Source organism: Apteryx mantelli, chromosome 1 (genome assembly GCF_036417845.1).
Source record: "Apteryx mantelli isolate bAptMan1 chromosome 1, bAptMan1.hap1, whole genome shotgun sequence".
NCBI lineage: Eukaryota > Metazoa > Chordata > Aves > Apterygiformes > Apterygidae > Apteryx > Apteryx mantelli.
In genome coordinates, this window is record NC_089978.1 from 75,184 (window position 1) to 101,314 (window position 26,131).

General features: G+C 43.8%; 1 protein-coding gene across 1 annotated transcript; it reads right to left on the bottom strand.

The window, feature by feature from the left end:
* Window positions 1-1,892: 1,892 nt before the first annotated feature.
* On the bottom strand, window positions 1,893-21,606 carry LCMT2 (leucine carboxyl methyltransferase 2). Its single transcript, XM_067300888.1, has 14 exons — window positions 21,528-21,606; window positions 21,058-21,185; window positions 19,398-19,479; window positions 18,870-19,050; window positions 16,386-16,542; window positions 15,772-15,961; window positions 15,231-15,338; window positions 13,107-13,197; window positions 10,211-10,468; window positions 9,806-10,036; window positions 5,807-5,904; window positions 3,779-3,966; window positions 3,552-3,687; window positions 1,893-2,264 (listed from the first exon to the last, which is right to left on the bottom strand). The coding sequence occupies exons 1-14, from the start codon at window positions 21,564-21,566 to the stop codon at window positions 2,097-2,099; spliced, it is 2,055 nt and encodes a 684-aa protein (XP_067156989.1). The 5' UTR covers window positions 21,567-21,606; the 3' UTR covers window positions 1,893-2,096.
* Window positions 21,607-26,131: the final 4,525 nt, after the last annotated feature.

The window sequence follows — 26,131 nt, forward strand, 5'->3', positions numbered from 1 at the left end:
TACTCACGAAGATATACAGAGAGGTGACAGGCAGGACAGGCCCTTTGCAGCTCTGGTTACGACATTGTGAATGCTGACTGAAGCAAAGAAAATGGGAGAAGGGCAGAGAAACAGTGACAGTGAAGCTCACTGAGCAGCCACTGAAGGTACTTCCCTCCTCCTCCTCCAAGTTCTGGACAGTGCTTTAGCAAAGACCCTAGAATTCAACTTTTTTTTTATTTTTTATTTTTTCCTACTGAGGCCTGCCTAAGGGTAACAAAGTTTGAAAGTACCCATATGATCTCCTGTATCACTCTGTATTCTGGTCGCTCATCTTTGCCTCCACAAGTGAGCAGAAAAGCCCACCATACTTAAAATTTGTTTGCTCAACAAACCTGTGGGAAGGAACCCAAAGACCCTGAAAGAACCCGCACCAAAGAGGGAACCAGCACACCAGCTCCGGGTATGGCCAAGGTGGCCCCCTCACAAACAAAGATCTCCAAGGGCGCCACAGCGTCCCAAAAGCTGCAGCCACCCAGGATGACCCCTGCACAACCCCGAACGTGGCAGCAAAGTGACAGGAATGCCCTGCAGACACCCCTTCCTTCCCCCGCTGAGCTCAGAGGTGAGGAGAAAACCCCCACGCTGTCACGGACCTGCAGACAAGCAGGAGTGGGCCTCGCAAATAGCACAGCCCCTACCACAGCAGGATGCGCGGCTGTGCCCCACCAGCTGGCAATCACCTGCGGCGTCTAGGACCTGAGGCACCACACTGCAGAACCATGTGACGATAGTCACAAGGACTGGAACGACACTGCAGAAGCTCTCAACTCCGGTAGAACATAGTGACAATAGTGATAAGAAGTGAAAAACAGGAAAACCGCAAGGAAAGGATGAGGCATTGATTGAATGAAAGACTGTTAGGCTTGAGATTGGTTTAAACTACTGTTACTGGGGAAGAACAATGAGGAAACTATAGAAGAACCACACCAGCTTGTGCGAGTGTGGACTGTGCTCCAGACAGCTGACCTGACCACAGGACTCCCACCCAGTGCGAAGGGGACACCCGCACCATGATTCCCCTGTGACAGACTGGGCATTGAGGGATCAAATTCTAAGACAGCAACTTGGTTGCGAACCTGAAGGGCCCATAATATGATATTTAATGCATGGGTATAGTGAATTAGGCTGAAATTAATCTATGAGTGAGTAATAAATACTTATTATTTGTCATGCTACACCTGGAGTCCTTGCTTTTTATGGTCCCCTTAAGTCAGTGAACATTCAAGAGAACCCTTGGGCATACCACCACCCACACCTTTGCAAACATCCCAGAGACCCTGACAAACTCCCAGAGAGACCACAGCAACCTGCAGACCCACAAGCAGCCCTTCCCCCTGGAACAGCCCCACAGAAATGACCAGAGCACCTCAAGGTCCCCAGGCTCCCTGGAAACAAAAACAACAGCCCCAGAAAGCCAGGAAAATACTGCCCTGCAGACCTCCAGAACACCTCCACAGACACGCACCATCAGGGAAAGAGCACCCTGCCCAACGAAGCATGCAGACACGCCCCCAGCACAGCTCCAGCGAGGGAGCAGCTCGGCCTTTCAGCCCCTGCATGCCAGCAAATACAGGCACATGCACCCACCCACAGTCTCCACCCAGCCAACAGATGGGGGCCGTGACGGGCGGGAGGGATGTGGACTGCAGGCATAACACCCTCTGCCCACTCGCATGCAGACATTTGTGCATGCACATTCATCCAAACACTGGCTCAGCTGCCAACACAGGCCGCAGCATAAAAAAGAGACCCTGCACAATAATCCTGCAGGTGTGTGCAGACACTGCCCTCAGCACCATGACACCCCCCCCCCCCAGCCCAGATGCACACGCAGCATCACACCCCAGAGCTACTTCTGGAATATTTTATTTATATCAACACAAACAGCAGTACAAAATTAAGACAGATGAGGTACGCAACTCTTTGTCTTAACTGTCCCTCCTAATCCTTATCCCACCTTTACAAAAGCTGTGGGAACATGTTGCTGCTCTTGGACCTAGAAGTGAACGTCTCACCATAGTGCAGCAGCATGGTTCAGTCCTGTTTGGTTCCTGTCAGTGACTGGTCAGGATGTTGCTGAGGCTCAAGGAGACAGGCTCTGGGTTGAGGTGTGTCCCAAAGGAGAAGCAGTTCCCACCACCACCAATGAGCAACAACTCTTTCTCATTTGGCAGAAAGACACTACTATGATTATGTAGCATTAACGGCCACTCCAGATGCTCCTGAAAAAGGACAGAGAAATTAGAGCCCTACATTAAGAAACAAAAGCATGTGTGGTCCAGGAGACACCAGCCAGTCGCATACTGGAGAGGTGCGCAGAGGCCTAAGTCAAAACAGATAATTCACAAGCAAAGGCAGCTACCAATTCACCTGCATCCATTTACTCAATTTAAATATAGTTTTATTCTTTTATATAGAAGTGCACTACCACAGTACCCATCCTCACAGCTATCCAACAGAAGTAGCCTATTGTATCTAAAGAACATCAACTCCTTCTAACTTCTGCTACAGAGAGTAAGAAGAAACTAAACTGTTTTTAAGCGTGCTTTATGCCCTCAGGGGAATTCAGCAAGGTCAGCCTGAGGCACACAGTGTCTATAATAAGAAACAGACCATTCACAAACTCCAGCTTTCACCAAGAACAGGATCTACGTGTACAGATAACCCAAGAAATTAGAAATTGTATGCAAAAGATAAACAAAAGCTTTTCAAGCAACAGAAGCTTTGTCTAGGCAGTAGTACCCTAGATGAGGGCTATTCACATAACAGACAGATTCAGATTTAGACTAAGCTTTTCCCTGACCATGCCAAAATCCTGCTACGTGACATCCCCTGTACGATTGCTCTTCTTAGAGCCATATAACAGAATCACAGAAGAGCTGGGGTTGGAGGGGACCACTGGATATCCCCTAGTCCAACCTCTCTCCTCAAAGCAGGGGTCAACTAGAGCAGGTTGCTCAGGACCTTGTCCAGGCAGGTTTTGACTATTTCCAAAGATGGAGACTCCACAACCTCTCTGGGCAACTTGTTTCAGTGTTCAATCACCCTTACAGCAAAAGAGGTTTCTTTTTAAGTGGAATTTCCTTTATTTCCTTGCTATATTCTTGCTGTTCTTCAGGCATCAGCTACAACACATAGCAGATTCCACCATGAAGTATTCAGTAAATTGTACCACAGACCTTCATAAAGATTAACTGATGCTCTGGTCTGATCGATTCTCTTCATCCATAGACATCCTGAAATTACTATGCTTGTGTCCATCTCCGTTCTGCTCCCCTTGTCTAAAATAGAACGGCTCTCTGGCCTCCATTTTTTTGTACACTCAGACTCTCCCTCTGTTAAAACAATATTAAGTTCTCTGGGCTGGTCAAAGCACTTCAAAATTAGCCTTTACCTCAAAACAGAAGTCACGAATGACCCCTTTGCGTTCTCTATACCCTAGCCCAGAAGTTGCCACCTTCCTTCCCACAACACCATTTACCCTGAAAGAACAGTATTTCTGTACTTACCACACTAATCATATAGTCCATGCAGAGACCAGTCATTAAGTCAATGACAGTGAGGCCTGGCACAGAGGAAGAGTGAAACCAAACTCCACCAACAAGCAGGAGTTTTTCATCATGCACATGTGCTGTATGTGAATACCTGCAAGTTAAAAATGAGATTGAGCTCTGTTAGTAAGGAGAGCTAGTTAGAGGCAGGCCAAGAGTTCACTTGCTGAATGCTCTCCACTTACCTTGGGATGAGGGGAGGATGTGTCTCTACTGTCTGCCACTGAAAGCCATGTTCAATCTCTCTCAGAAAGAAAACTGAACCTAAGGGCTGCTCAGCTGCTCCCAGACCTCCTGCAATAAGCACTCCTCCTCTCCAGCTACAGGCACTGTGAGAGTGACGGCCTTCCGGTACTGGACCCTCAACAGGAATCTAAAAACACAAGTCCAAGGCTTAAGTTTGCAAAGCTAAGGATCATCCTCCTGTCTGGGCTCTTAAATAACCTCTCCCTGTTTCATCTCCTGTGGCATATAACATTCTTTCCTGCCATATGATAAGGACGATTGGTAAGGGGGACATAACGAGTAAGCATGATAGGGAGTGACACCCCTTCTCCCCCCCCCGCAAGCCCATGAACAAACCATGGGCGATTCCTCTAAGGAGGCTGGAAGCCTCCTGGAAGGCTAGGTAAAAGTGTTTCCATCGACACTGTTTTCAATACTTCTCTGGTCCTCTGTATGTTCAGTATCTGTCAGTCATTATAGAATCACAGACCGCTTGAAGTTGGAAGAGACCTCTGGAGATCATCTAGTCCAACCCCCCTGCTCAAGCGGGGTCACCAAGAGCACACTGCACAGGATCGTGTCCAGGTGGGTTTCGAGTATCTCCAGAGAAGGAGACTCCACAACCTCCCTGGGCAACCTGTTCCAGTGCTCTGTCACCCCCACAGGGAAGAAGTTTTTCCTCATGTTCAGATGGAACTGTCTGTGTTTCAGTTTGTGCCCGTTGCCTCACGTCCTGTCGCTGGGCACCACTGAAAACAGTCTGGCTCCATCCTCTCAACACCCTCCCTTCAGATACTTGTATACGTTGATAAGATCTCCTCTCAGCCTTCTCTTCTCCAGGCTGAACAGGCCAAGCTCTCTCAGCCTTTCCTCATAAGAGAGATGCTCCAGTCCCCTAATCATCTTCGTAGCCCTTCGCTGGACTTGCTCCAGTAGTGCCACATCCCTCTTGTACTGGGGAACCCAGAACTGGACGCAGTACTCTGGATGTGGCCTCACCAGCGCTGAGGAGAGGGGGAGCATCACCTCCCTCCACCTGCTGGCAACACCCTTCCTGATGCACCCCAGGATACCATTGGCCTTCTTGGCCACAAGGGCACATTGCTGCCTCATGCTCAACTTGGTGTCCACCAGCACTCCCAGGTCCTTCTCCGCAGAGCTGCTTTCCAGCAGGTCAACCCCCAACCTGTACTGGTGCATGGGGTTATTCCTGCCCGGGTGCAGGACCCTGCACTTGCCTTTGTTGAACTTCAGGAGGTTCCTCTCCGCCCACCTCTCCGGCCTGTCCAGGTCCCTCTGAATGGCAGCACAGCACTCTGGGGTATCAGCCACTCCTCCCAGTTTTGCATCATCAGCAAACTTGCTGAGGATACACTCTGTCCCTTCAAGGATTAATGAAAACCTCTAACCCTTGCTATATTCTTGCTGTTCTTCAGGCATCAGCTACAACACATAGCAGATTCCACCATGAAGTATTCAGTAAATTGTACCACAGACCTTCATAAAGATTAACTGATGCTCTGGTTTGATCGATTCTCTTCATCCATAGACATCCTGAAATTACTATGCTTGCGTCCATCTCCGTTCTGCTCCCCTTGTCTAACATAGAACAGCTCTCTGGCCTCCAATTTTGCCCAGAGAGATTGTGGAGACTCTATCTTTGGAAACATTCAAAACCCGACTGGACAATGTCCTGAGCAACCTGCTCTAGCTGACCCGGCTTTGAGCAGGAGAGTTAGACTGGGTGATCTCCAGGTGTCCCTTCCAACCTTAACTATTTATGTGATTCTGTGAAGACTGTATTCCACTAAAAATCAAGGCGGCTAGAAGTTAGCTAGAACCCTAATCACAATGAAGTGCCACAGTACACTGCCAATGCCATCCGATTTAATATGGTAATGTGTGTGATTTAGTTGGGATTCCAATACTGCAACACACATTATGGAGTGAGGCAAGTTCTACTCTCCAGGGCCTCCTGGATTTCTTACCACAGTGCAGGAAAGTTCTTCAGTGTGCAGGAAATACCAGTCCCCTAGCACAGGCTGCATAGCAGAACGGCCCCCATATATAAACAGGTACTTTTCACCTACGGAAAAATACAACGAGGTGAACAGAAAAGCTTGGATTTGACATGTCACAAAAACAAAAGTTCTTCTTTGCATTTAAGGGAAGCTGACCAGAAATACAAATCAGTGCACTCAGCCAGAAGTTTTATACACTGTCTGTATTAAGACATCTTGCAACCTGACGAGCATTTCCAAACTTCAGCAATAGAGGCAAGAAATTGTTTCATAGATATAATCATTACTCTTCTATCTAGATCTTTTATAACATACAGAAGGCTAAAAAATATTTTTATTCACAAGCTGTATTTTTCACATTTGTGACTATTCAAAAGACCCCCAACATCAACTAATATTATGTATTGACTGAATGTTTAAAGTCTGAATGGAAATCTCACACTACAGTTGCAAAGCTAAGAGGAAAACCCATATATTTTAATATACCTAATGGAATTACAGAAAATTCAAGCAGTGAGAAGATGACACCAGTAGAACTAATAAAACTAGAAAACCCTAAGAACATGAGTCATAGCAACATATTGACATAGATTTATCCAAAGAAAACAGATGACTGCTCATAAGACAACCAGAACGTGTATATGTTCTCAAAAAAGGGAGATCATGATAGTTTAAGTGTGTAGGAGTTAAACTGGGGAAGCCACCAAATAGCAGGTATGAAAGGTGCAAGAGTACTTTGGGGAAGATGTCAAGTATGTGCATTAACTGCACTATGCCCTGTCAGCTCACATCTGCATAGTGACTACACAAGCAACACAAGTTTTGGTCACCTGCACTGCTTTTATCTTTGTCAGGCTGTATTGTGCCATCTTATTTTGCCTTGGTTTTGCAATGTAGTAGAAGTATTATTCATAAAATATTATTCAACCAGTTTAGCACTTTCTTCTTTATTATAAAACTTGGTCTGGAAGGCTGAACCCTAAACTACATTACGCTATTAATTAAACATTGCTCAATAGATTTAGAGTATGCTCCAGACTAGGCTACCAACTGCTTAGTAATTCCACTGGTGTTCCCCTTCAATTATTCCCTGCCAGCTAGTAGAGAAGAAAATAGCTCCAAGAAAGGACAGCTTTCATCTCCCGAATTCCACCCTCAGTACCACCACTGACTTGCTAACAACTGCTGAAGTTTTCACCCCTTACAACCAATATATTTTACTGGACAAGTTGCAATGCTCCATCCTAGACCTCACAACTACTGAGTATTTATAAATTGGTACTAAAAGTGTAACATTTCTTCCGAGCAATTTCTCAGGGATAAAGAGCTAAGGACCCCCTCCATAATTAAGATATCCTTCAGAGGGGAAATTCTGAGACTTTTCTGGTATAATCAAGCATGGATCAGTTTAGTCACAAATGATCTCAAAGAATCAGTCTTCTCGAACAGATTAAATCCCTAGATTTCAAATAGTGTTTATCACTGGGGATTAGGTAATCATATTTCAAGTCTCAAAAAAACAAAACAAAACACACACATCCCCCCACAGATCTGAAAGACCCTTTTAATTTCCTTACTACTTCAAAAAAATCTTCATTCTGTGACAGTTGTACTAAAACGAGCACAGCAACGGATCAGATCATCTAGTCCTATGTCCTGGTTTCAACAGTGGTCAGATTCTTCGTTTTACACACCCCATGTCCTTGTATTTGACAGCCTTGAATAGATTTCTTCTTCTGTGAATCTACCCAGTCTGCTTTTCCAATCCAGATAAGCTTTCAGTACACAGCATCTTGCAATAAAGAGTTTCACAGAATGATGACCACATTGTATGAGAAAGATCTTTGGTTTTACTTGAACCTGCCTCCTAACAGTTTCATTTGATTCTCCTTCAATTCTTGCCCTGGAGGAGATGCTGAACAACAAATACCTGTTCACCTTCTTCAGGCCACCCATGATTTAGTGGATTTTGATCATAGCCTGTCCCTTAGCCCTTTTTTCCAGTCAGAAGAATCCAAGCCTACTTAAGCAATTTCTTGTACGAAGCTGCTCTGTCCTTGTCACTGTCTCTGGATTTTTTTTTTCTTTTTTTTTTTAAGATAGGGGAACGGGGGATCAGAACTACATACAGTGTTTAACATGTGGGCAAACAAAACTTTTATACAGTGCCACAACAGTATTCTCCATTGTTTTTGTTTCTTTACTAATAAAGGTGAACACTAAATTCTTAACATTAGATTTGCTTTTCTTTTAAGCATCTATTTATTATTACAAAGTCTCATTCACTAGTAGTAATAGCTTAAAGCCATCACTGTATGAATGAAGTTGGGATTATCTTCTCCCCCATATGTACCATTTCAGTTGCACTAAATTTCATCTGGGCATTTTAATACTCATTCATTCAGAACTGTGTTACCATTGTTTTCCCAGGTAAATATATCATTAGCAAACTCTCACTACTGGCTTCGCTTTCCAGATCATTAAGGACAATGCTGAACAGCACAAGCTTTAGAACAAATGTTTGGGAGACTGCTGGGGAGCACATTCCACTGAAAACTGCCTGCTTATTCTTAGTACAGTTCTTCTACTTAGCCAGTTGTTTTTCCATGCAAGGCCCTGTCCTTTCAACCTGTAGTTGCTTGGCTTTAATAGCCTTTGATGAGGAACCTTGCTGAATTTTTGGAAATCCAGTAAAATTGGCTTAACTGGATCTCTCTTTAGCCACAGGTTAACTCCTTCAAAAGGACTCCAAAAGGTTTCCTTCAGAAATGCAACACAGACAAATGCTATACATCAGAGGAAGAGTAAATGAACACAGTGCTACCTGTATTATTTATTATAGTTTTGCCCAGTTCAGGCCTCACATACTGACTGACAGCTCCCTGCATCTCCCCCAGGATCCTTTACAAAAGGGAAAACTGGTATCATACTGGACACCTTTGATCCTTGGTAGTTTCAGTTTTAAGGGAGAATCTATACATCAGAGTTAGTACTTCAGCTATTTAATCCCTCAGTTTGCATTATAGTTATTATATGAATATCTTCAGACCTGACAATTTGTCACTTCCTTTAGTGCCATAAACCCTTCTACCAGTATTTCAGAATACTTCAGCATAAGAGAGGCTCCTGCATAGGGCATTCCATGAACTTACTTGAGAACAACACTTTTAATATTAACCAGAAATAGCTGAAAATGTGAAAATGAAAATCTTCATTTGTGAGTGGCTATGTTTATGAGAGTGGAGCCGTCCACACTGCAGTTGCAAGCATGCACTGCAGCATTTTCAAAAATACATTATCATCTTTTTAGCACTATACAGCTGTGTGTTTTTTGATTCCTGTCCTACATCTAAAAAGCATAACAAGCTCGCAGCTCATGTGTAATAAAAATCATTATCACAGGCATCTCCTGCATAGTTTTTGTAGCGACTGCACCATGTATTAATGGGATAGATAATTGATTTGACCCTGCTCAATTGCTGGGTCAGCTGCTCAGTTGACTAAACTCAGCTGAGACTTCTCAGTCTCTCCCTTTTGTCAGATTTAGTAGGTCCTGTCACAAGTACTTTTGGACTTGACTAACAAAAAATGCACAAGAAGAGCTGGGTAGATACTATAAGATAAAACACATTCAAATGAAACTTCAGTATAAATTCTTTAAGCAGGCGGGGAGGAACACCACTGGAACAAAGTCTTTAGAAAATGTCATAGATTATTCTCATTTTAGGGAATCCAAACAAGATCACATCTCTTCCCCCAATGTTCATCCAAAAGCTATTGCTTAAGGCAAAGGAATACAGTATACGTACGTTAAATGTATAGCCTGCACTACATAAAAAGTAATACTAGAACATGACAACTTGCCTTTTAAACCTCAAAATGTATGGACAGACTGGCCAATATATTCCTGGATTTGTATACATCCACGTGCCCTACAGCCATTTCTACGCTTTCCAGGCTTTTTACCTCTGAACGTTACTTCAGTTGCACTGTGTCTCCAACGCAAAGCAGCTGATTCAGCAACAGGCTGCAGGTCTACAAGCTCCACTGTAATGCCATCCGAGTCCAAGGCATCACAGCTTTCGGGGAACTTTAGCCACAACATTCCCAAAGCTGCACTTGATGGGGATGTTCGTCCTCCTACCATCAGGGCCAGGCTGTTCGAGAGACATGACACAGTATGGTACAGCCGTCCATCTGCAGAGATACAAGACATCATGGTTCAGACTAATCTTTCTCCCACGAAATTCAGAACCTTCAGATCTCTGACTGCCAGTGTAATTGCACAGTGACATCACTTTCCACTAGACATTATTTCATTACAAGCACAGAAATGTCTGCCTCACACTTGCCATCAGTACAGGTACTCACCCCATCTTTTACCATGATTTTCCTTTTTCACACAGCCAGCTTTCCAGCAGCCTTCATGCTTAATTAGGACATGGAAATTTCTCATACGACAGTGCTGTCCATCCTCCTCCCCAAAACCTCCAGTCGTGAGAATGACATTGGGTTTTATAAGAGCAGAGTGGTGACCATAACGTCTCAGGCCAGCAGCTTCAGAGTGCATTCCACACACTGATGCAGTGACACTTCCAGCCATCCTGACAGGACCATCACCACAAGGAACTGCAAGCCAAAAAGAACCAGGGAATCTTAAGTTTCACACAAGCAAGAACAGAGGACTGCATTTAAATGGACTGAGTGTAAGATAAAACAAATCTGCTTAGCTTTCCAAAAATAAAATTGTGAAGCAAGTTGATACAGCACAGACAACCAGACATGCCCTAGGAATCACGATGGAGTGGTTTAAACAGTTACTACTGTTGACTTCCACTTACGGCTCCCTCAGCTCCTAACACAATTCTGAGCCTGTTCTAATCGGGGTGCAGAAGGAAGGGGCGGAGAGAGAGAGACAAAGAGATGCTAAGGGATTGCTGTTTCCTAAACTGATGTAGCAAGATAGCAGTCATTGAAACACCTCTTGTACAAATACCTTTCTGAAGAGGATAATATTTGGCCATTTAAATAGCAAAGAGCAGCAGAAAAAAAAAGAGACCGACAGCTGAGAGCTGGATTTCTAAGTTTCTCACTGGAATTTGATCCCACTTTCACAAAAGCATTGAAATAAAGTTCTGAAGCATAAAGAGTAATATGCAAATGTCTGACGGTCCTATTATAAGAGAATGTTTTTAGTCATCTCAATATCTTCTAAAAGCTATAGCCCTTAATATGAAACACAACCTTTCACCACAGAACTCTAGTTCACCAACACTGTACAAGCTGTTTTCTTCTGATTGATTTTGAATTTGCATCTTTGTTTTATCAAATGACTCTTATTCTTGTGTTTGGAGATACTGGGATGGAGAAGAAGCTCTCAGTCTACCTTTTATATGCCATAGCTGGAAATATTGCTTATAATGAAGGTTGTTCAGTGCAAGATCCTACTTTGTGTGATGAAGTCATGAAGTTCAACTGTTTGGGCTGAAACGTCTTCCTGCTGGTGGAACTTCTTAAGGCTGAGGTTTCCCCCCTGCCCAGTTCAGGAAACACACTTACCCATGCTTTGTTTGGAAGACGTAGCATTGCACTCTCTTGAGCAGAGACTCAAAATCTCTTTGAGGGGATAGCTGGGGGAACACAGATATTTGAGACGTGGGCATTTTTAAATGAGAATGGCAGAAGGCAAGAGTGGATAACTTAGACTTTGATGGCTCTTGCTGTCAGTTTTAAATACAACAGAGACAGCAGCAAAAAGACTCTATTCCTGTTTCTAAAGGATTTTAAGTGTCCTCACTGTAATAATCTGTCAGTTAAACTGCACTATTTGCAGTTTTGTACCAATTTTTTTTACAGGCACACCTCGGAGATATTGCGGGTTCAGTTCCAGACCACCACCATAAAGCAAATATCGCAATAAAGTGAGTCACAGAAATTTTTTGGTTTCCCACTGCATATAAAAGTTATGTTTACACTATACTGTAGTATATTAAGTGTGCAATAGCATTATGTCTAAAAAAAACAAAAACAAAAAACAACGTACAAAATGTGACACAGAGACATGAAGTGAGCACATGCTGCTGGAAAAATGGTGCCAATAGACCTGCTTGACGCAGGGTTGCCACAAACCTTCAATTTGCAAAAAAAAAGCAGTATCTGTGAAGTGCAATAAAACGAGGTATGCCTGTACTTAGAGACAGAGCCAATGTATCTTTACAAGCCTTCCAGGTTTTGACATAAGGACTAGTGACAATCACACAGTTTATTAAACCTCATCCACATTTATTTAGCTTGGATTTGACTACTTCTCTTCAGATCTAATCAAGAGACAACACAAGGTATTCAGTGGCTTTGCTGGCTTAAGTGTTTCATCCTGCCTTATCCTTCTCCAGCAGCTTGTTCCTGCTCCCTGTAACAGATTTTTACTCTCAATGGCAGACAGAACTACTTGTGGAGCTGTACTGTGAACAAGACCAGTGATGTGAAACGTTTAAAAAAATAACCCTCTCCTTCCCATCCTGGAAAAGGAAGCAAGCAGCCAGAAGCAGGAATTTCTTGGACTGCTAGTGCTGCCAAATCTTTTTTTAATCATAGACACACGGCCTTGACTTTTCCCCAACTCTATCACTCTTCTCCCATCTGAACACACAACCCTCCCCCCCCAAACACAAACAAACAAAAAAAGAGCAAACAAAAAAATTCCCAACATATCCTGATTTAAAAACATTTCAGGAACAGAAATGATACACATACAATTCCAGCCACAGGGGAGGATGAAACAAAGAGCAAACTGTTTGACACACCCCCGAATGCTCTGCTGGACAATACTTTCATACAGCAATCAGCAAAACAAGTAACAACCTTTTGGTAAGCTGGAAGGACAGAACGGCTCAGAGAGCCCTGTATAGAGGTAAGGGAGGGTAAATTGGAAAGAGAGAGTCTGGGGCATCCCAACAAAAGGAGGAGCAGGATAGTCTGGCATTGCAGCCATGCACTGGAGGGCCTCATGTACAAGCAGAAGGAAGAGTTGTTCTGACTGGAAGGTTCGATAAACCGAAAGAATTAAACTGATCAGAACCACCCGAGTCAGGACATGGCTCTGGCCTCACTATGGACTGCAGGACAATCATTGGAAGGATGGATGAACCTACTCAGATGGTAGCATCCCGTGTGTTCCTTCCTGGGGTTTACTGTCTCCTAAAAAAACTCTCAGAGAAATCTGCATGAGATAAAGAAGTGAATGCTATGATAGCTAGTCGGTATTTACCTGCCATGTTCGATAACAAAGGAGTCCAGGAAGGCTTCATCCCCTTTGCTGCAGTCAAGACAAAATAATGAGAACATTTCAGATGCCATTCCTGTAGCAAGCCAAGAGAAAAAAAACTCAGAATCTTGGAACAAGTGGTGGAAAGAAACGTAAGAATGACCACAGTGGTCAAATCAAAGGTCAGTCTAGCCTAGTACTGTTTCCAACAACGGCCAAAGTCAGAAGCCTGAAGAAGAATCTGAGAACAGTACCAATTTACAAACAACACCCCCCCCCCTCCCAGCCTTCAAAAATTAAAAGCTCAAGGATTTTCTAAGCAAGAAACTGTATCTTTGTATTGAACAACCCTTGATAGATTGTTCTTCCATGAACCTGTCCCATTGCATCTTGAACACAAATAAACTTTTAGCAACTGTAATATACTGCAAGGAGCAAGGAGTTCCACAGCTTATGTTGCATGAAGAACATCCCTCTTTCTTTCGAGCCTGCTTCCTTTTATGCTTCCCAGTTCTGATCTTGGAAAAGGATGGAGGCCATACAGCAGAGGGATTAAGATTTCTTAAGGGTTCTGGAATGCAAGTGATCCCAAAGAAGCCCAAAATATTCAAAAGGAGCAACATGATCTCTACTGGGCCCTTTAATACTTAAATATGTTTTCCAGGCTGGCCTTTGAAACCGCTCAGAAGCAGGAGCACAAGCAGAGTCCTGCACAGGAAGGAAGTCAGCAACTATATTAAGAGTCCACCCTGGCTTTTGTGGACATTAGGGAATTGAGTATGTTTATTCCCATGGGATGGAAAAAGATTCAGCAAATTTTGTTACTAGAAGACAAACATGAAATAAAAAGGCACAAGAAACCACAATATTATCTTGTTTGGCATTATTGCCCCACCTTCTACCTGAGGTAAAGCGTATCTTTTGAAAAGTGATATCCAAAATTAATGTAAATACTGAAAATGGAAGAATCCACTAAGTCCCTAGCCAAATTATTCTAAAATCTAGTCATCCTCAGCAGTAAAATGTATTCTGTATTTCTAATCTAATTCTGTCAAGCTTGTTTCCACTAAGACCTTGATCTTATTCTATCTCTATCTGGAAGGCTAATTGCAGAGCTCTCTGCTGTCATATGTCTTATTCCTATGCACATTTGTGAACTTTGGCCTGGGGACTTGTTAACCTCCTCTGTAAGCAAAACGAAGAGTCTTTACTTTCTCACTGTATGGGTAATTGCCCTGATCTACAATAATTCTTGTAGACATTTCTATACCCTTCTGCAAATCTGTCAGCATCTTTCAGTCAACATTTTTGGTGTTCATGTAGCAGAGCAGATCCTTCCTGGTGGCAAAATAAATATAGCACATTAAGTTGTTTTTAAAACCGCAGGCTGTTAAATTTCTAGACAGAGCTATGAACACAGAATCACAAGATCCAAAGGGAAACTTCTAATAGAGATCCTACAGGATCTTCAGGGTATTATGTTTTCTTCTAGACTGTTGATAGCTGCAAGTTTTGCCAACAATTAACACAAGAACAGCAAAAAGTCATAACTAAATTTCAATCATTAATATAACAATGGCTGAAGTGAGTCAGACCAAAGATATCTGAAGCTAGCAAGCTGGCTCCAACAATGACAAAAAGCAAATGCCTAGGGAAAAGCTAGAGAGCAGGGCAAGTGCATGTACTTCCTTCAGGTATGCTTCCAAGCATTCGCAGGTCAAGAACCTTGACCTAGGTGTGGCTTTCATGTATACAGTAATCTTCAATGGATTTCTCTTTCATTAAGAGAATTGCCCCTTGAAACCATGTAAACTTTCAGCACCTGCAGCATCCTTTATACTACCAGTTAGTTTGCTATGCTAAGACTGGTCTCCCCGAGAGAACACTCACTGAGGAAGGAAAAAAAAGTTCTGCTAACACAGGAGGGAGTCTTCTTTCATTGCTGCTTGCCCCAGCTTCATAATGCAGAGCCCACAGGAAGCTGCATAACAGACTGATTGAAGATCCTTTCTACCTATATGTATCATCTATGGCTCCAGCAGCTCTTGTACAGAACTATGATCATAAGCAGTTGTAGGCCTTTTATGCTATCAGAGCCTGCTCACCAGCAGAATAAAGGAGAGTTACCTCATATTCATCAAAAGGTTCTAGAGCCTGCACTCTTCGTTGCTCATCTTCAGGAGTACAGAAGGTAAAAAACTCATTCATATCCAGGACGCTGCACTCAGTCCAGCCCTAAAACAAAAGTCTCCCTAAATTATTACTTCTGGAAGGATAGAGACTCACTTTCCACAAGAAAACAATGACCTTAAATGAAGCATTTGCATGAGCCTTTAAGGCTGTCTAGCTGGAACAATGGCAGTCCAGACTCTGGGGTGAGGATAGATCTCTTACCTGTGAAGCTCTGAAGAACTTAGAGCCACACTTATTATTTTAAAAGTCTCAGAGGAACCCATCTTACCTTAACCCACACCAGAAGGTGTGTTGTAAGTTGGTGGAAGGACCTTCAAATGACTGGTCATGCTATTAGAGAAGACAGTATCTCAGCCCTGGCCCTGTTTGTTTCAACCCGTAAGCAGCACAGGTCGTGCCTTCCAAGATATTTAAAGTTACACTCTTTCCCAGGTGAATCAGGTTTCACGTGTGCCCTAGAGCTGCAGGCACTTACCCTTTGAAGAAAGCGCCTCCGCTGTGCCTCACGATCAGGGTACTGTGCTAAAGAGTGAAGTGTAGAATTCAGCTGGCTAAAATGCTGCTGCATGACACGTCCAAAGGGGTCCTCAGGGTGCATCTGCTCATACAGCACAAAACACGCCTGAGAAAAATGCTCTGCTGCCCACTGTATCAAGGCATCTGACCTGTGCATAAGAAATGAAATAACTGCAGGCCCAGCTATCATTTAGACAGATGCAACGTATCTTCCTGCAACACCAGAAAGCATGCTATTAAGGCATCTTGACAGAAATATATGCAAAACACCACAGTGCTGGGGACCTGTGAACATCTACCCCAGCTGTTGAGAGAATTCAGAGAATGAAAAGACAAAAGACTTAAAACAAACACCCCCCTCCCAATTCTGAGATTTTTTTTTTTCCCTTTATAGGATGTCATGTGGAAATCAATTACCCCATCGCAATTATGTTGTAAGGAGCTGCTTGGGCTTCCACAGTATTCACGAGGCTTTAGTTATAAAACAGCAGGTCTCCCAGCCCTGGATGACTTCCATACAGTGAAGCTTGTTCTCATTTTACCACCTAGACAACAGAGGATAATCCAACTGACCTGCTATTTTCCATGTAGGTGAGCACCACCTCTGCTAAGAAAAGGGTGGGGACTTCATTGTCTAGCCCTGCTTTTTCCAGGGCTTTCTCCAGTTTAGACAGCTCTGATAAGTCCACTCCCAGTAATTTATAATCCTCTCCAGAAAAGGTAATCGCTCCTAGGGGAGAAAATGGTACAGTCTTACTACAGTGTTGATACTACACTGAGAGCAAGATGGACAAATAGGAGAATCAGCCCCACAGACAATTGTTCATAAGGCTGTGCCCATCCTTTCCTCAACTCAATTTCTTTGGGACATGAAAAAGAAAATGCCCATCACTAAATGAACCATAAAGGGACAGCACCAAGAAGGATCAGTTAGAGGCCCATTAAACTTAGAACTCAAATTCCATTATTCCTAATGGAAATTTCACCTATAGATTTTTCACAGAATTATTTACTCTAACAACACTTTATAATATTTCTTTTAACAACAATTTTATAGCATCACTATAATTCAGAATCAAATCTTAGGAGTTCTCACTTTTAATTCTCTCAGATCAGGCTAAGGAAAGTACCATTGCTTTGATAGAATTTGAATGATTTCCTTCACAACCACAAAGACATTCTCAAGTCCTTAATTTTCTTTAAAACAGATTTCATTTCTGTAAATGGTATTGGATCCTGAACCCGTATATACTAACTCTCTGCAAACACCAGGATTAGTTGCATAGGTCACTGTTCTCAGAAATAAGCTCCAACTTATGCCATGATAGCATTTACAAATCATACTTCTGTACTCCACAAGAATATATCATAAACTATATTCTGGATGACCTGTTTCAACCAAAAACAAATCAAACAAGGTTGGAAAATACCTTTAGAAATCACCTGCTCTATGCCTCCACACCAGTGCGATTCTATCAGCCCTGAGAACTGTTACCCTACACTGTTCTCAAAAGCATCCATTATTAGAGACTAAACAGCCTTCTTCAGCAGCCCATCACAGTGTTCCTCATTATTTTTTTCTAATATCTAACTTGTCTATCCATCACTTCCTGTTCTCTGGACATAGAGGATAAGATATTCCCAACTTTTCTGAAACTTGTCTTTTACTTGAAGTACTTCAAGATTATTGGTAAGCATAGGGTTCTTTGCCACAGGATGCTGTCGATACTAAAAATATGAATCAGTTCATGGGGGACTGGACAAGCTTATGGAACAGCTACTCACTGAGACTTATTCAGCTGCTCACTTGAGCCAGGGACTTGTGCTCTGCACCTAGCTCTGTGGTTGTTTTCTATCCAGTATTTAAATTGATTGTTGCAGTCTAAATACGACGACTTGCATATGCCTCTGTTGTATTTCATCCCACATTTTCCAGACCATTTCTGCAGCTTATCAAAATAGCTTTAAATCCTAATCCTGTTCACCATATTGCAATTCTCCCAGGTTCCTGCTGGCTTGTTACATTTCCACCTGCTATAGACTATCATCTCAAACATTAACAAACACCTTGAAGAAAATCCCCCTAGCTTACAGCCTTCCATTTTGTCACTGAGCTACCGCTTACTATTTCACTGGCATAATCATCCTTTTAGCTCTTCTTATATGCTACAGTAGTTTCATAATGCTCATTTTTTTCCCTGCTTTGGATATAAGAAAGCCAAGTAACACAACAACGAAAGCTTTGCTAAGATCAAGACACCTAAATTCACAGCTTCTCCCCTATGCATAAGGCCTATAGATCACAGGATAATTTAGGTTGGAAGAGACTGTCCAAGGTCACCTAGTCCAACCCCTTGCTCACAGCAGGGCCACCTGTATTCAGTTGCTCAAGACTTTGTCCAGTCAAGCTCTGATACCTCCAAGGCTGGAGGTTCCACTGCCTCTTTTGGCAATCTGTTCATGTTTTTAAACTATCCACATGGTAGGAAAAAAAGTTTTGTACACATAATTGGAATTTCCTTTGTTGCAACTTGCAACCATTGCCCCTTGGCCATTTGCTGCACGCCTCCAAGAAGACTACGGCTCCATCTTCTCTACACTCTCCCATTAAGGAGTTGAGTATTGCAGTAGGATCCCCCTCAACCTTCTTAAGGCTGAACAAACCCAGACAGATCTCTCACCCTTCCCTTGTATGTCATGTGCTCCAACTCCTTAATCATTCCTGTGACCTTTCACTGGATATGCTGCAGTCTGCCATTGTCTCTCTTGCACTAGGGAACCCCAAATGGGACACAGTACTTCAAAAACAGTCACCAAAAGAAATTAAGCTTGGTTTCATAATCTGATCCTGACAAATCCATGATGGCAGCTACACATCCTCTTGTTTTCAATCAAATGCTTACAAATGGTTTGTGTTCCAAATTTCTTCAGAAATTCAAGTTGTCTTGAGAACAAATCTAGTTCCTCTGCTCATCATGCCCCACTTTTAAAAAGCTGAAGCTCTCTTTGATTCTTCCAAAGATTTGGTACCTAAAACACTCTCCACAAACAGCATACCTAACCCTTCTCCTCCAGCATCTCCCACCAGTGCCGACAATTCTTTTATTCCTTTGATCAGAGTAGCTTTTTGGCACGCCACATTTGGAAAATCCACCTCATATACCACAGTGTGACTCAGAAGACCCATGTCCTTCAAGCGGAAGTATAAAGAGTCAAAGCCAGCACCTAAAGACAGGATCTGCAGAGAAAGTACCAGAAAAAAAAAATACGTTCAACTCTAGCAGCTTCCTGAGCATCCATGAAAAATATTCAAGTTAAAGGACATCATCTTTAGACTGACAGAATCAGGCAGTTTCCTGAAAGAGGTTAAAAAGGATTTTGTATAGATATTGCCTCCTTCCTGAAACTTCCTGTCAAAGTGACAAATGGACAGCAAGTAGTGCTAGTCACAGACTCTCTGTACTCTTCTGGAAAAGGATCACAATAGATTCACTAACAAATATGCTAATACAGAGCCAAGACGCCAAGAAGATTTTCCATACATATACTGGAAACAGCCTGTGCACCCAGACAAAGAAAATGCACCTGTGTCCTAGAGTGGCTTTGGGTCTTCAGCAGGAAGTCTTGAACACAGTGATCCACAGCTCGGGACCGGACATAATAACCCCTGTGGAATAAAATTGAGCTGTAATCACTCTCTAAGAACCCTGTTTCTCTGACACAGGCACAATCCTTTTTTTTTTTTTTTTTTGTATGTCTACCCAATAATCCCACATTTACAGAACCAAACTGGGAGATATCTGATCATTTTGTTGTATCTAGAGCTTATTAATAAATATAGATATCCTCTATTTAATAAGTGCATTAACCATCAAACTATAGATGTCCTGGACAAAACATCTGTAAATATCCTGTCTGGACCTGTTCCATTCTGCATAGGTAAATATGCACTGGATCAAAAAGTATGAATTTGGACAGTTAGGATGCCCTGCCCCCTGCCTCCATCCATGCAATGTGGATGGACAACATCTGAGCCCCTGCTCTAAATCAGATGCCATAACTATATGAAATTAACTCCTTCACTTACAGGGTGATGTGCTAAGCAAGTGGCTATTGGGTATAACAAAACGAGTAAGCGTGTGTAAAAGCAGTGAAAGGGGAACAAAAGAGGGAAGAGAAGGAAGGTTAGGAAGGGGATTTAATTCTCCTTTTTTTTTCATGTCAATGGAGCTTAAGTCCAAACTCCTGGATACTGTTTAACGTTTGCCTACTTTGTGGGGGTTGATGCCTCTTTTCCTTGGAATTCTCTTGTAGTTGGTTCCAGCACGTCCCCATCAGGCTTACCAGTTCCTATCAGCCCCTTTAATAGGTATGTTATTGTCCCCAAGCCTCAGGGACTAAAGGTTTCACTAGATATTCTAAAAGATACCCAAAACCTCAGGATTACAGCACTGACAACTGCAACACACAACTTTTTCTATGAATTTAGTTTGACATGCTAATGTCATGTAACAAATAGACACAAGCTCAGCTTCCAGACCGGATCAGCCACCCTTGTCTTCAGAGGACTGCAAGCTTCTGCTTGAACATCAGAATTTTTTTTTCCTGAATGAAACTTCTCTGACAATTATATCGGGTCATTTTGATGGCATCAAACACTTACGCTCCTATTAACCTAAACTCCACTACCTAAAAAAAAAATCCCACACATACACATTAAAAGCATTCATACTTGTATCCTGCAGATCTCCAGGGAAGACCTATACTCACACTATTGATTTAAAGATAATATCTTTTCCCCAGCCACCAAATATGTTACTAAAATTGAAATGTATTTGAGAACAGGAAAACTGTATATTAGCTTTCAAATCTTGTCTAGAGTAGTTTTCAACAGCACTGAATATCTGAGCTAGGAATCAGTCTGGTGACACTTTATTGGGACAAAGCTTTTTATTTTTGTCTTTCAACCACGTAAAGTTACACTAAAAATCTAAAGCCGTTACATTATTGACAGACAGTGCTTTTTAAATAGCCACTCTCTCACTATGCATGCTTTCTTTAAGACACATTCAAAAAGCTGCTTCTTAAGCAGGAGTGGCAGTTCCAGGGGAGCACTAAGACCCTTCCATAGCCAGAGAGGAAGGAGGCTGCGAGCCCTGCATGTGCCCAGACGTGACCTGCCGGCATCGGGCACGGGGGACCGCAGCCTCAGAGCCAAAGGCCCCCCGCAGCGCCCGCTCCTCACCGGTGGATGAGCGGGGCTCGCCGCCGCCGCCGCTGCCCCACCAAGAGCCCCAGGAACCGGTCCCGGACGTAGCCCCGCGCCGCGGCCGAACACTTGCTGACGGCGCTGCTGTCGCCGGTGCTCTGGACCTGCCGGGACAAGGAGACAGCGCTGGCACGAGCCCGCGGAGCCGGCCCGCCTGTCCGACACCGCGGGCACGGCCCAGCCGAGACCGAGAGGCAGCCGGGGCCCACCCGGAGCACGAACGGCGGGAGCCTCACCGGGCACGGCGGGGCCGCGCAGCACCAGGCGGAGCCAGGGGCCCCCAGGGAGGGCGAGTCCCGCCGCCCCCCCGCTCCGCCCCGCTCCCCCCTTCGCCCCGTCCCGTGACCCCGCCCGGGCCCTGCCGCACCGCCTGCGCAGACACCCCGTGCGTCCCCCAGCGCGGAAGGGCGGCGGCGGCGGCGGCGGCCGGGCCCGCGTTCACTCACGGCGGCATCGCGCGTAGCGCCCGGCCGCCCGCGGCCCATCCCGCGCGCGCCGGGGACCCCCGCACCCCGGCAGCGGATATGCGATCACTTCCGGAGCGGGCCTGCCCAATCAGAACGCCCCGCTCGCCCGAGAACAGAGAAATCTCCTCCACAGCGCACAGACCGACCAATGCGCACAGGCCGACCGCTCTGCGCGCTCCCTCGTCGATGATACGTTACGGGCGGGGCGGCGGATCTGGTATCCAGGCAGCTCGACCTTCAGCCCAATGCTAGCATTTTATCAACAAGCACGGGATTTTTTTTTTTTTTTTTATTTCTCCGAGACGTATTTTATTCCAGAGTTGCCTTTCAGGTGATTCCTGGCATCTCTGAGGTGGCTAGTCCCAGCTGTTGCGGCTATAGTGCAGGATACAGTATGTTATGGTAGTTCCTATATTCCTGTTTGTATTCTAGGTGTGTGCGTAATTTCTGTAGAGAAAAGGGCTTCCTTTTCCTCCAGGTTCCCTTTTGCCAGCTGTTCATCATTTTGTCAATCTTGGCACATCTGTGGGATCTGGAGATGATGCCAGGATTTGGTTACAGATAATACCTACAGGGCATACAGGCCCGTTCTGCTGGCACTTCGGCTCCTGCAGTATTTCCAATTCTATCAGCATCCTGAGAGTGCCAATGGAAGGAAACATTTGGCAGCAAGTGGGGGTGATCGCTGCATCCAGCTGTCCAAGGAAGTCCTTTCCGGTTCTGTGTTTCTATATCCATAACACTCTCCTGTGCAAACTCAGCGAGAAGACACTGAAACATGAACTGGGCATCTTGGTTTTGCAGAAGAAGACAGACCCACATTGTTTTGAGGGAAAGAGGGACAGGGAGGTTAGTTTCCCCTCCCCAGGACAAGGCACCACATCTATGCTCCATGAGGAGAGACTATGTCAAATATCCTTAAGAAGGAAGAGAGCGTGGTGTGCAACCATTCTTGGGCCTATATGTCCAGTTCCTTGCTGTCACAGGCATAAAGTCCTGTAATCACTCATAGTTTTATCAAGTTCTTGTTTAGAAGCAGCTAGGATTTTTGCCTCTGTAACTTTCTTACTTTGGAAGGCTGTTTTGGAGCCTGATTGCTGTAATGGTTAGGAATCTTCTCCAGATTTCTTGTTGCATGTATTAATGGCCAGTTTATGTCCCTTTATTCTTGATTCACAATTAGTCTTAATCTGAAAATGTTCCTTTGCCTTTCAGGCACTCGCTCCAGATGTATGAACAGACAGACGTTTTGTCCCCTCTTGGTCTGTGTTTTGCCAGACTAAGCCTAGCTAAGCATGTTCTTCCAGTGGGAAGCAGAAAGCTTTTACATGCATTTCTGAGAGGGAGCGGATGCTGTGCGCAGAGGATATGTTGTTATGAAACTGGCACCTCTGTCTGGTTCGGACATCTTCACAGGCCGACATGTGGGAGGGGGCTGCCTCTTCCCCGATGTGCACAGGCAACCTTCCCCTGCCTGGTCTCTCCTCCCACTCCTCTGAGGATTCCCCTGGGGCTCTGCGCGACATTCAAAGCTTGCGAGGAATGCACAGCTCACCCCAAATAACAGAAAACACATAGCAGAGCAGCGCAGGCAGCCAGGGGCCCCATGCTGCTCCCACCCCCAGCCGGGCGGGCGGTCTGGGGAGAGGGGGGTACATAATGAAAAGCATTTGCTGCAGCAGCTATCTATAGTCTTTTGTGTTTGAGAGCAGGCAAGGGAAGGCGTGGCCCTGCCTGCCTGACCTCAGAGTTGACGTCAAAGAACCCCAAATGAATAACAGGGAGCGCTCCGGAGAGAGCACAGCAAGGCTACCCAGCATGGAAGGTGTGAGACACCAGCACCCTAAGTGAGACAAGGGATAAAATGGGAGGTGTTTCCCACAAAAGGGTGCGCTGTATCCACGGTGTCAAGGCTATGGCTTCAATTCCATGCGAGCCAAATAAGTTTGGTATTTTCTATGGGCTGACTCAGCAATAGAAGATTTGTGCTCCTGATCTCCTACATCTTAACCATGTAGATGCTTTTCACAGGTGTCAGTTGCGCTACAGTCTGCATAACAGCTTGCATCTGGGAAATGGTTCTAGGAATGACAGGAAGGTTACACATCTGTGTTGCGCTATGTGGAAGAACTCTGCCTTCATAATATGAAGCTGGTCAAAATACTTGATTCCTAGGCTACCTATATTGTGGGCCTGTTGCTCCCAGCAACTGCGATGGTGGAGGGCTGGACTTCTTTGCCACTGGACCTGAATCTGCCAGTCTAGCACAATGTGGTGAGGATTGCATCCTGGAGAACATACTGCATGAATCTCAGATCTCAGTCATTTCATTGTATTGCGATATCGCAGAGAGGCCTCAGTAACAGGTCAAGGCCTTACCAGGCTAAGGCCATTGTGCAGGGGTGGCAAAACTCAGAGGTAGACAACACAACTTCTAAGTCTTATATGCACACGCAACTCTGAATGTACAGCCTAAATACTTCATAAAATGCAACAAGGTCAACAAAAAGACTTTGTGATTAACAGAACAAGTCATAATCATAGGAACCAATTTCCTAGTCATTGTTGAGTATCTTGAGCGTATCACTAAAAACCTCGAAAAATCCCTCTCCGTAAGGGAAGATACTGTGATTTTCTGGTTCTTTAGTGTTCAGTGGGATCTTTTCTCCTCTTCTTCAAAAAAGAATGATAGAAAGGATGTCTAGAAGGTAGATACCAAAGGCAGTGTTGCTGGAATTAGAGAGAAGAAATAATGGTCCTGTGTCTTGTGACAGAGGTTAGGAAGTGACGGAAACAGTTGAGAGGGCTTTTAAAAGATAAGTGGCTTGTTTTACTGCCTTGTAGAAATAGGGGAACTGAGATGGGGATATGACTAAAATACTAGCCTTGAGAGATAATATATGCATCAGCATTATGAATGTACTTAGACTTGTGAATCAATGGGGAAGGTGAAAAGAACTGGCTGAGAAGATACAAGAACAAAGAATGTTGAGGTGGGGTTTTGTTTTGTTTTTTGTTTTGCACAGATCTTGGTCCAACAGGTCTTGGGGAACTGCTCAGTGCATTGCTATTTATTGTATGAAAATGAGATGTCTTGTGAAATTGTTGGACACTTAACTCAGCATCAGTCCTGGGCAAAATGGTGGAAGGGTTGATGCATCACACAAATCTTTAAGAAATAGTAATAATTGGCATTGATTATACAAGCAATGTATATTTCTGAGCAAGATTCTGATATGTTTGTTTGTAATACTAGTGAAGGTATGTTGCTATCCTAAGAGGTTTGCTTCACTGTTTTATCCCCATGTAGCACTGTTTTGTTGTTTTTTTTAATTTCCTTGTTAATAAAACAGAACTTCATTAAATGATGTTGTCCATTCTGTGTTGAAGGATAAGAGCTTGATCTTAGGCAGTGCTGTGATAAATTTCTTAAAAACTACTAAAGCTTTCTGTAAGAGGTCTTGAAATCTTCTCCTTGAAGGAGGATGCTCACGTGCTTCACATCTAGTGATACCAACCCCTGCTCTGGCTTTCAGCTGCCTAGTGGGGAGCACTCCTCATCTCCTGACTCATCACAGAGTTCCTGTACTACCCGCTGTCCTCTGCATTTTATGTAACACATTCCCAAACCTATCTATCTATCTGCTGCATTTACGTTCAGTGATTCTCTGGACATTTTATGAATAAACATAGATTGTGGCAAAATACCCATGAAACTTCTGATAAACTAATATGTCATTTTATGCTGTATTCCACTTTCCTCATACTATTTAAAGGCATTATCACACCTTCTCCATCTGCGTTATCTTTCTCAATAGCTCAAGCTCATTTATTGTCCGGTGTGGATTTTTTTCCAAAGAAGTATGAGCAAGAGAGGAACCTTTAACTTCCCTTGAGGGAAGTTTCAATAGTCACCTTTCTGCCTTTGTTCAGGGGCCTGAGGTGGGGGGACACTGCTCTTCCAAACTGCTTTAATCAGCAGACTGGAGCCTCTCAGAGCTTCCTTTGTATTCTAGAGATAAAAAGCCTGCCCTGTTCTCCTCAAATGCCAAAATTAAACATGGCTATATTTCACAGTATCTTCGGTGAGTTGAGAGCCTTCACAAATCTGGCTCTTAATTTCTCTGTCTCAAATCTCCATTTGAAAAATGGGAACAAGAACAAATTTCCTACTTCCAAGGTAGAGCATGAGAAAAAAGGAAATTTGGGACCTCAGAGAGAGATGAGAGATTTCTGTAAGGCGTTTGACTTTGTAGTACATGATGAGCTGGTTAAACACTGAGCAGTAATTCATGAACTTTTGATTTAAACTCTGTTGCTGTATTTAACAGAGGAGAATTGTTATCCAGCAGGATTGTTTCTAGGAGAGTCCCATGAAACAGTTCACAGTTACAGATTGGTGGCTGTGTCCTGGAAAGCAGGAATTAAAGGATTTATCGATCATATTAGATGACCAATAGAATGTGAGTTCTCAGTGTGATGATATAGCTAGACAAAAAATTATTTTGAAAATTATATAAAAAAGGGCAATATCATACACAATGTATGGCATAATGTCAATGTTCTGGGGTCAGTATTTCAGA

Excerpts from the sequence above, each read along its gene's own strand:
- LCMT2 (XM_067300888.1), bottom strand. The coding sequence starts at position 21,566 with ATGGGCCGCGGGCGGCCGGGCGCTACGCGCGATGCCGCC. Across the intron at positions 19,051-19,397 it reads AAAGCCACTCTAGGACACAG|ATCCTGTCTTTAGGTGCTGG; the intron begins GTGCATTTTCTT and ends CTTTCTCTGCAG. Across the intron at positions 13,198-15,230 it reads AACCTTTTGATGAATATGAG|GAATGGCATCTGAAATGTTC; the intron begins GTAACTCTCCTT and ends GGCTTGCTACAG.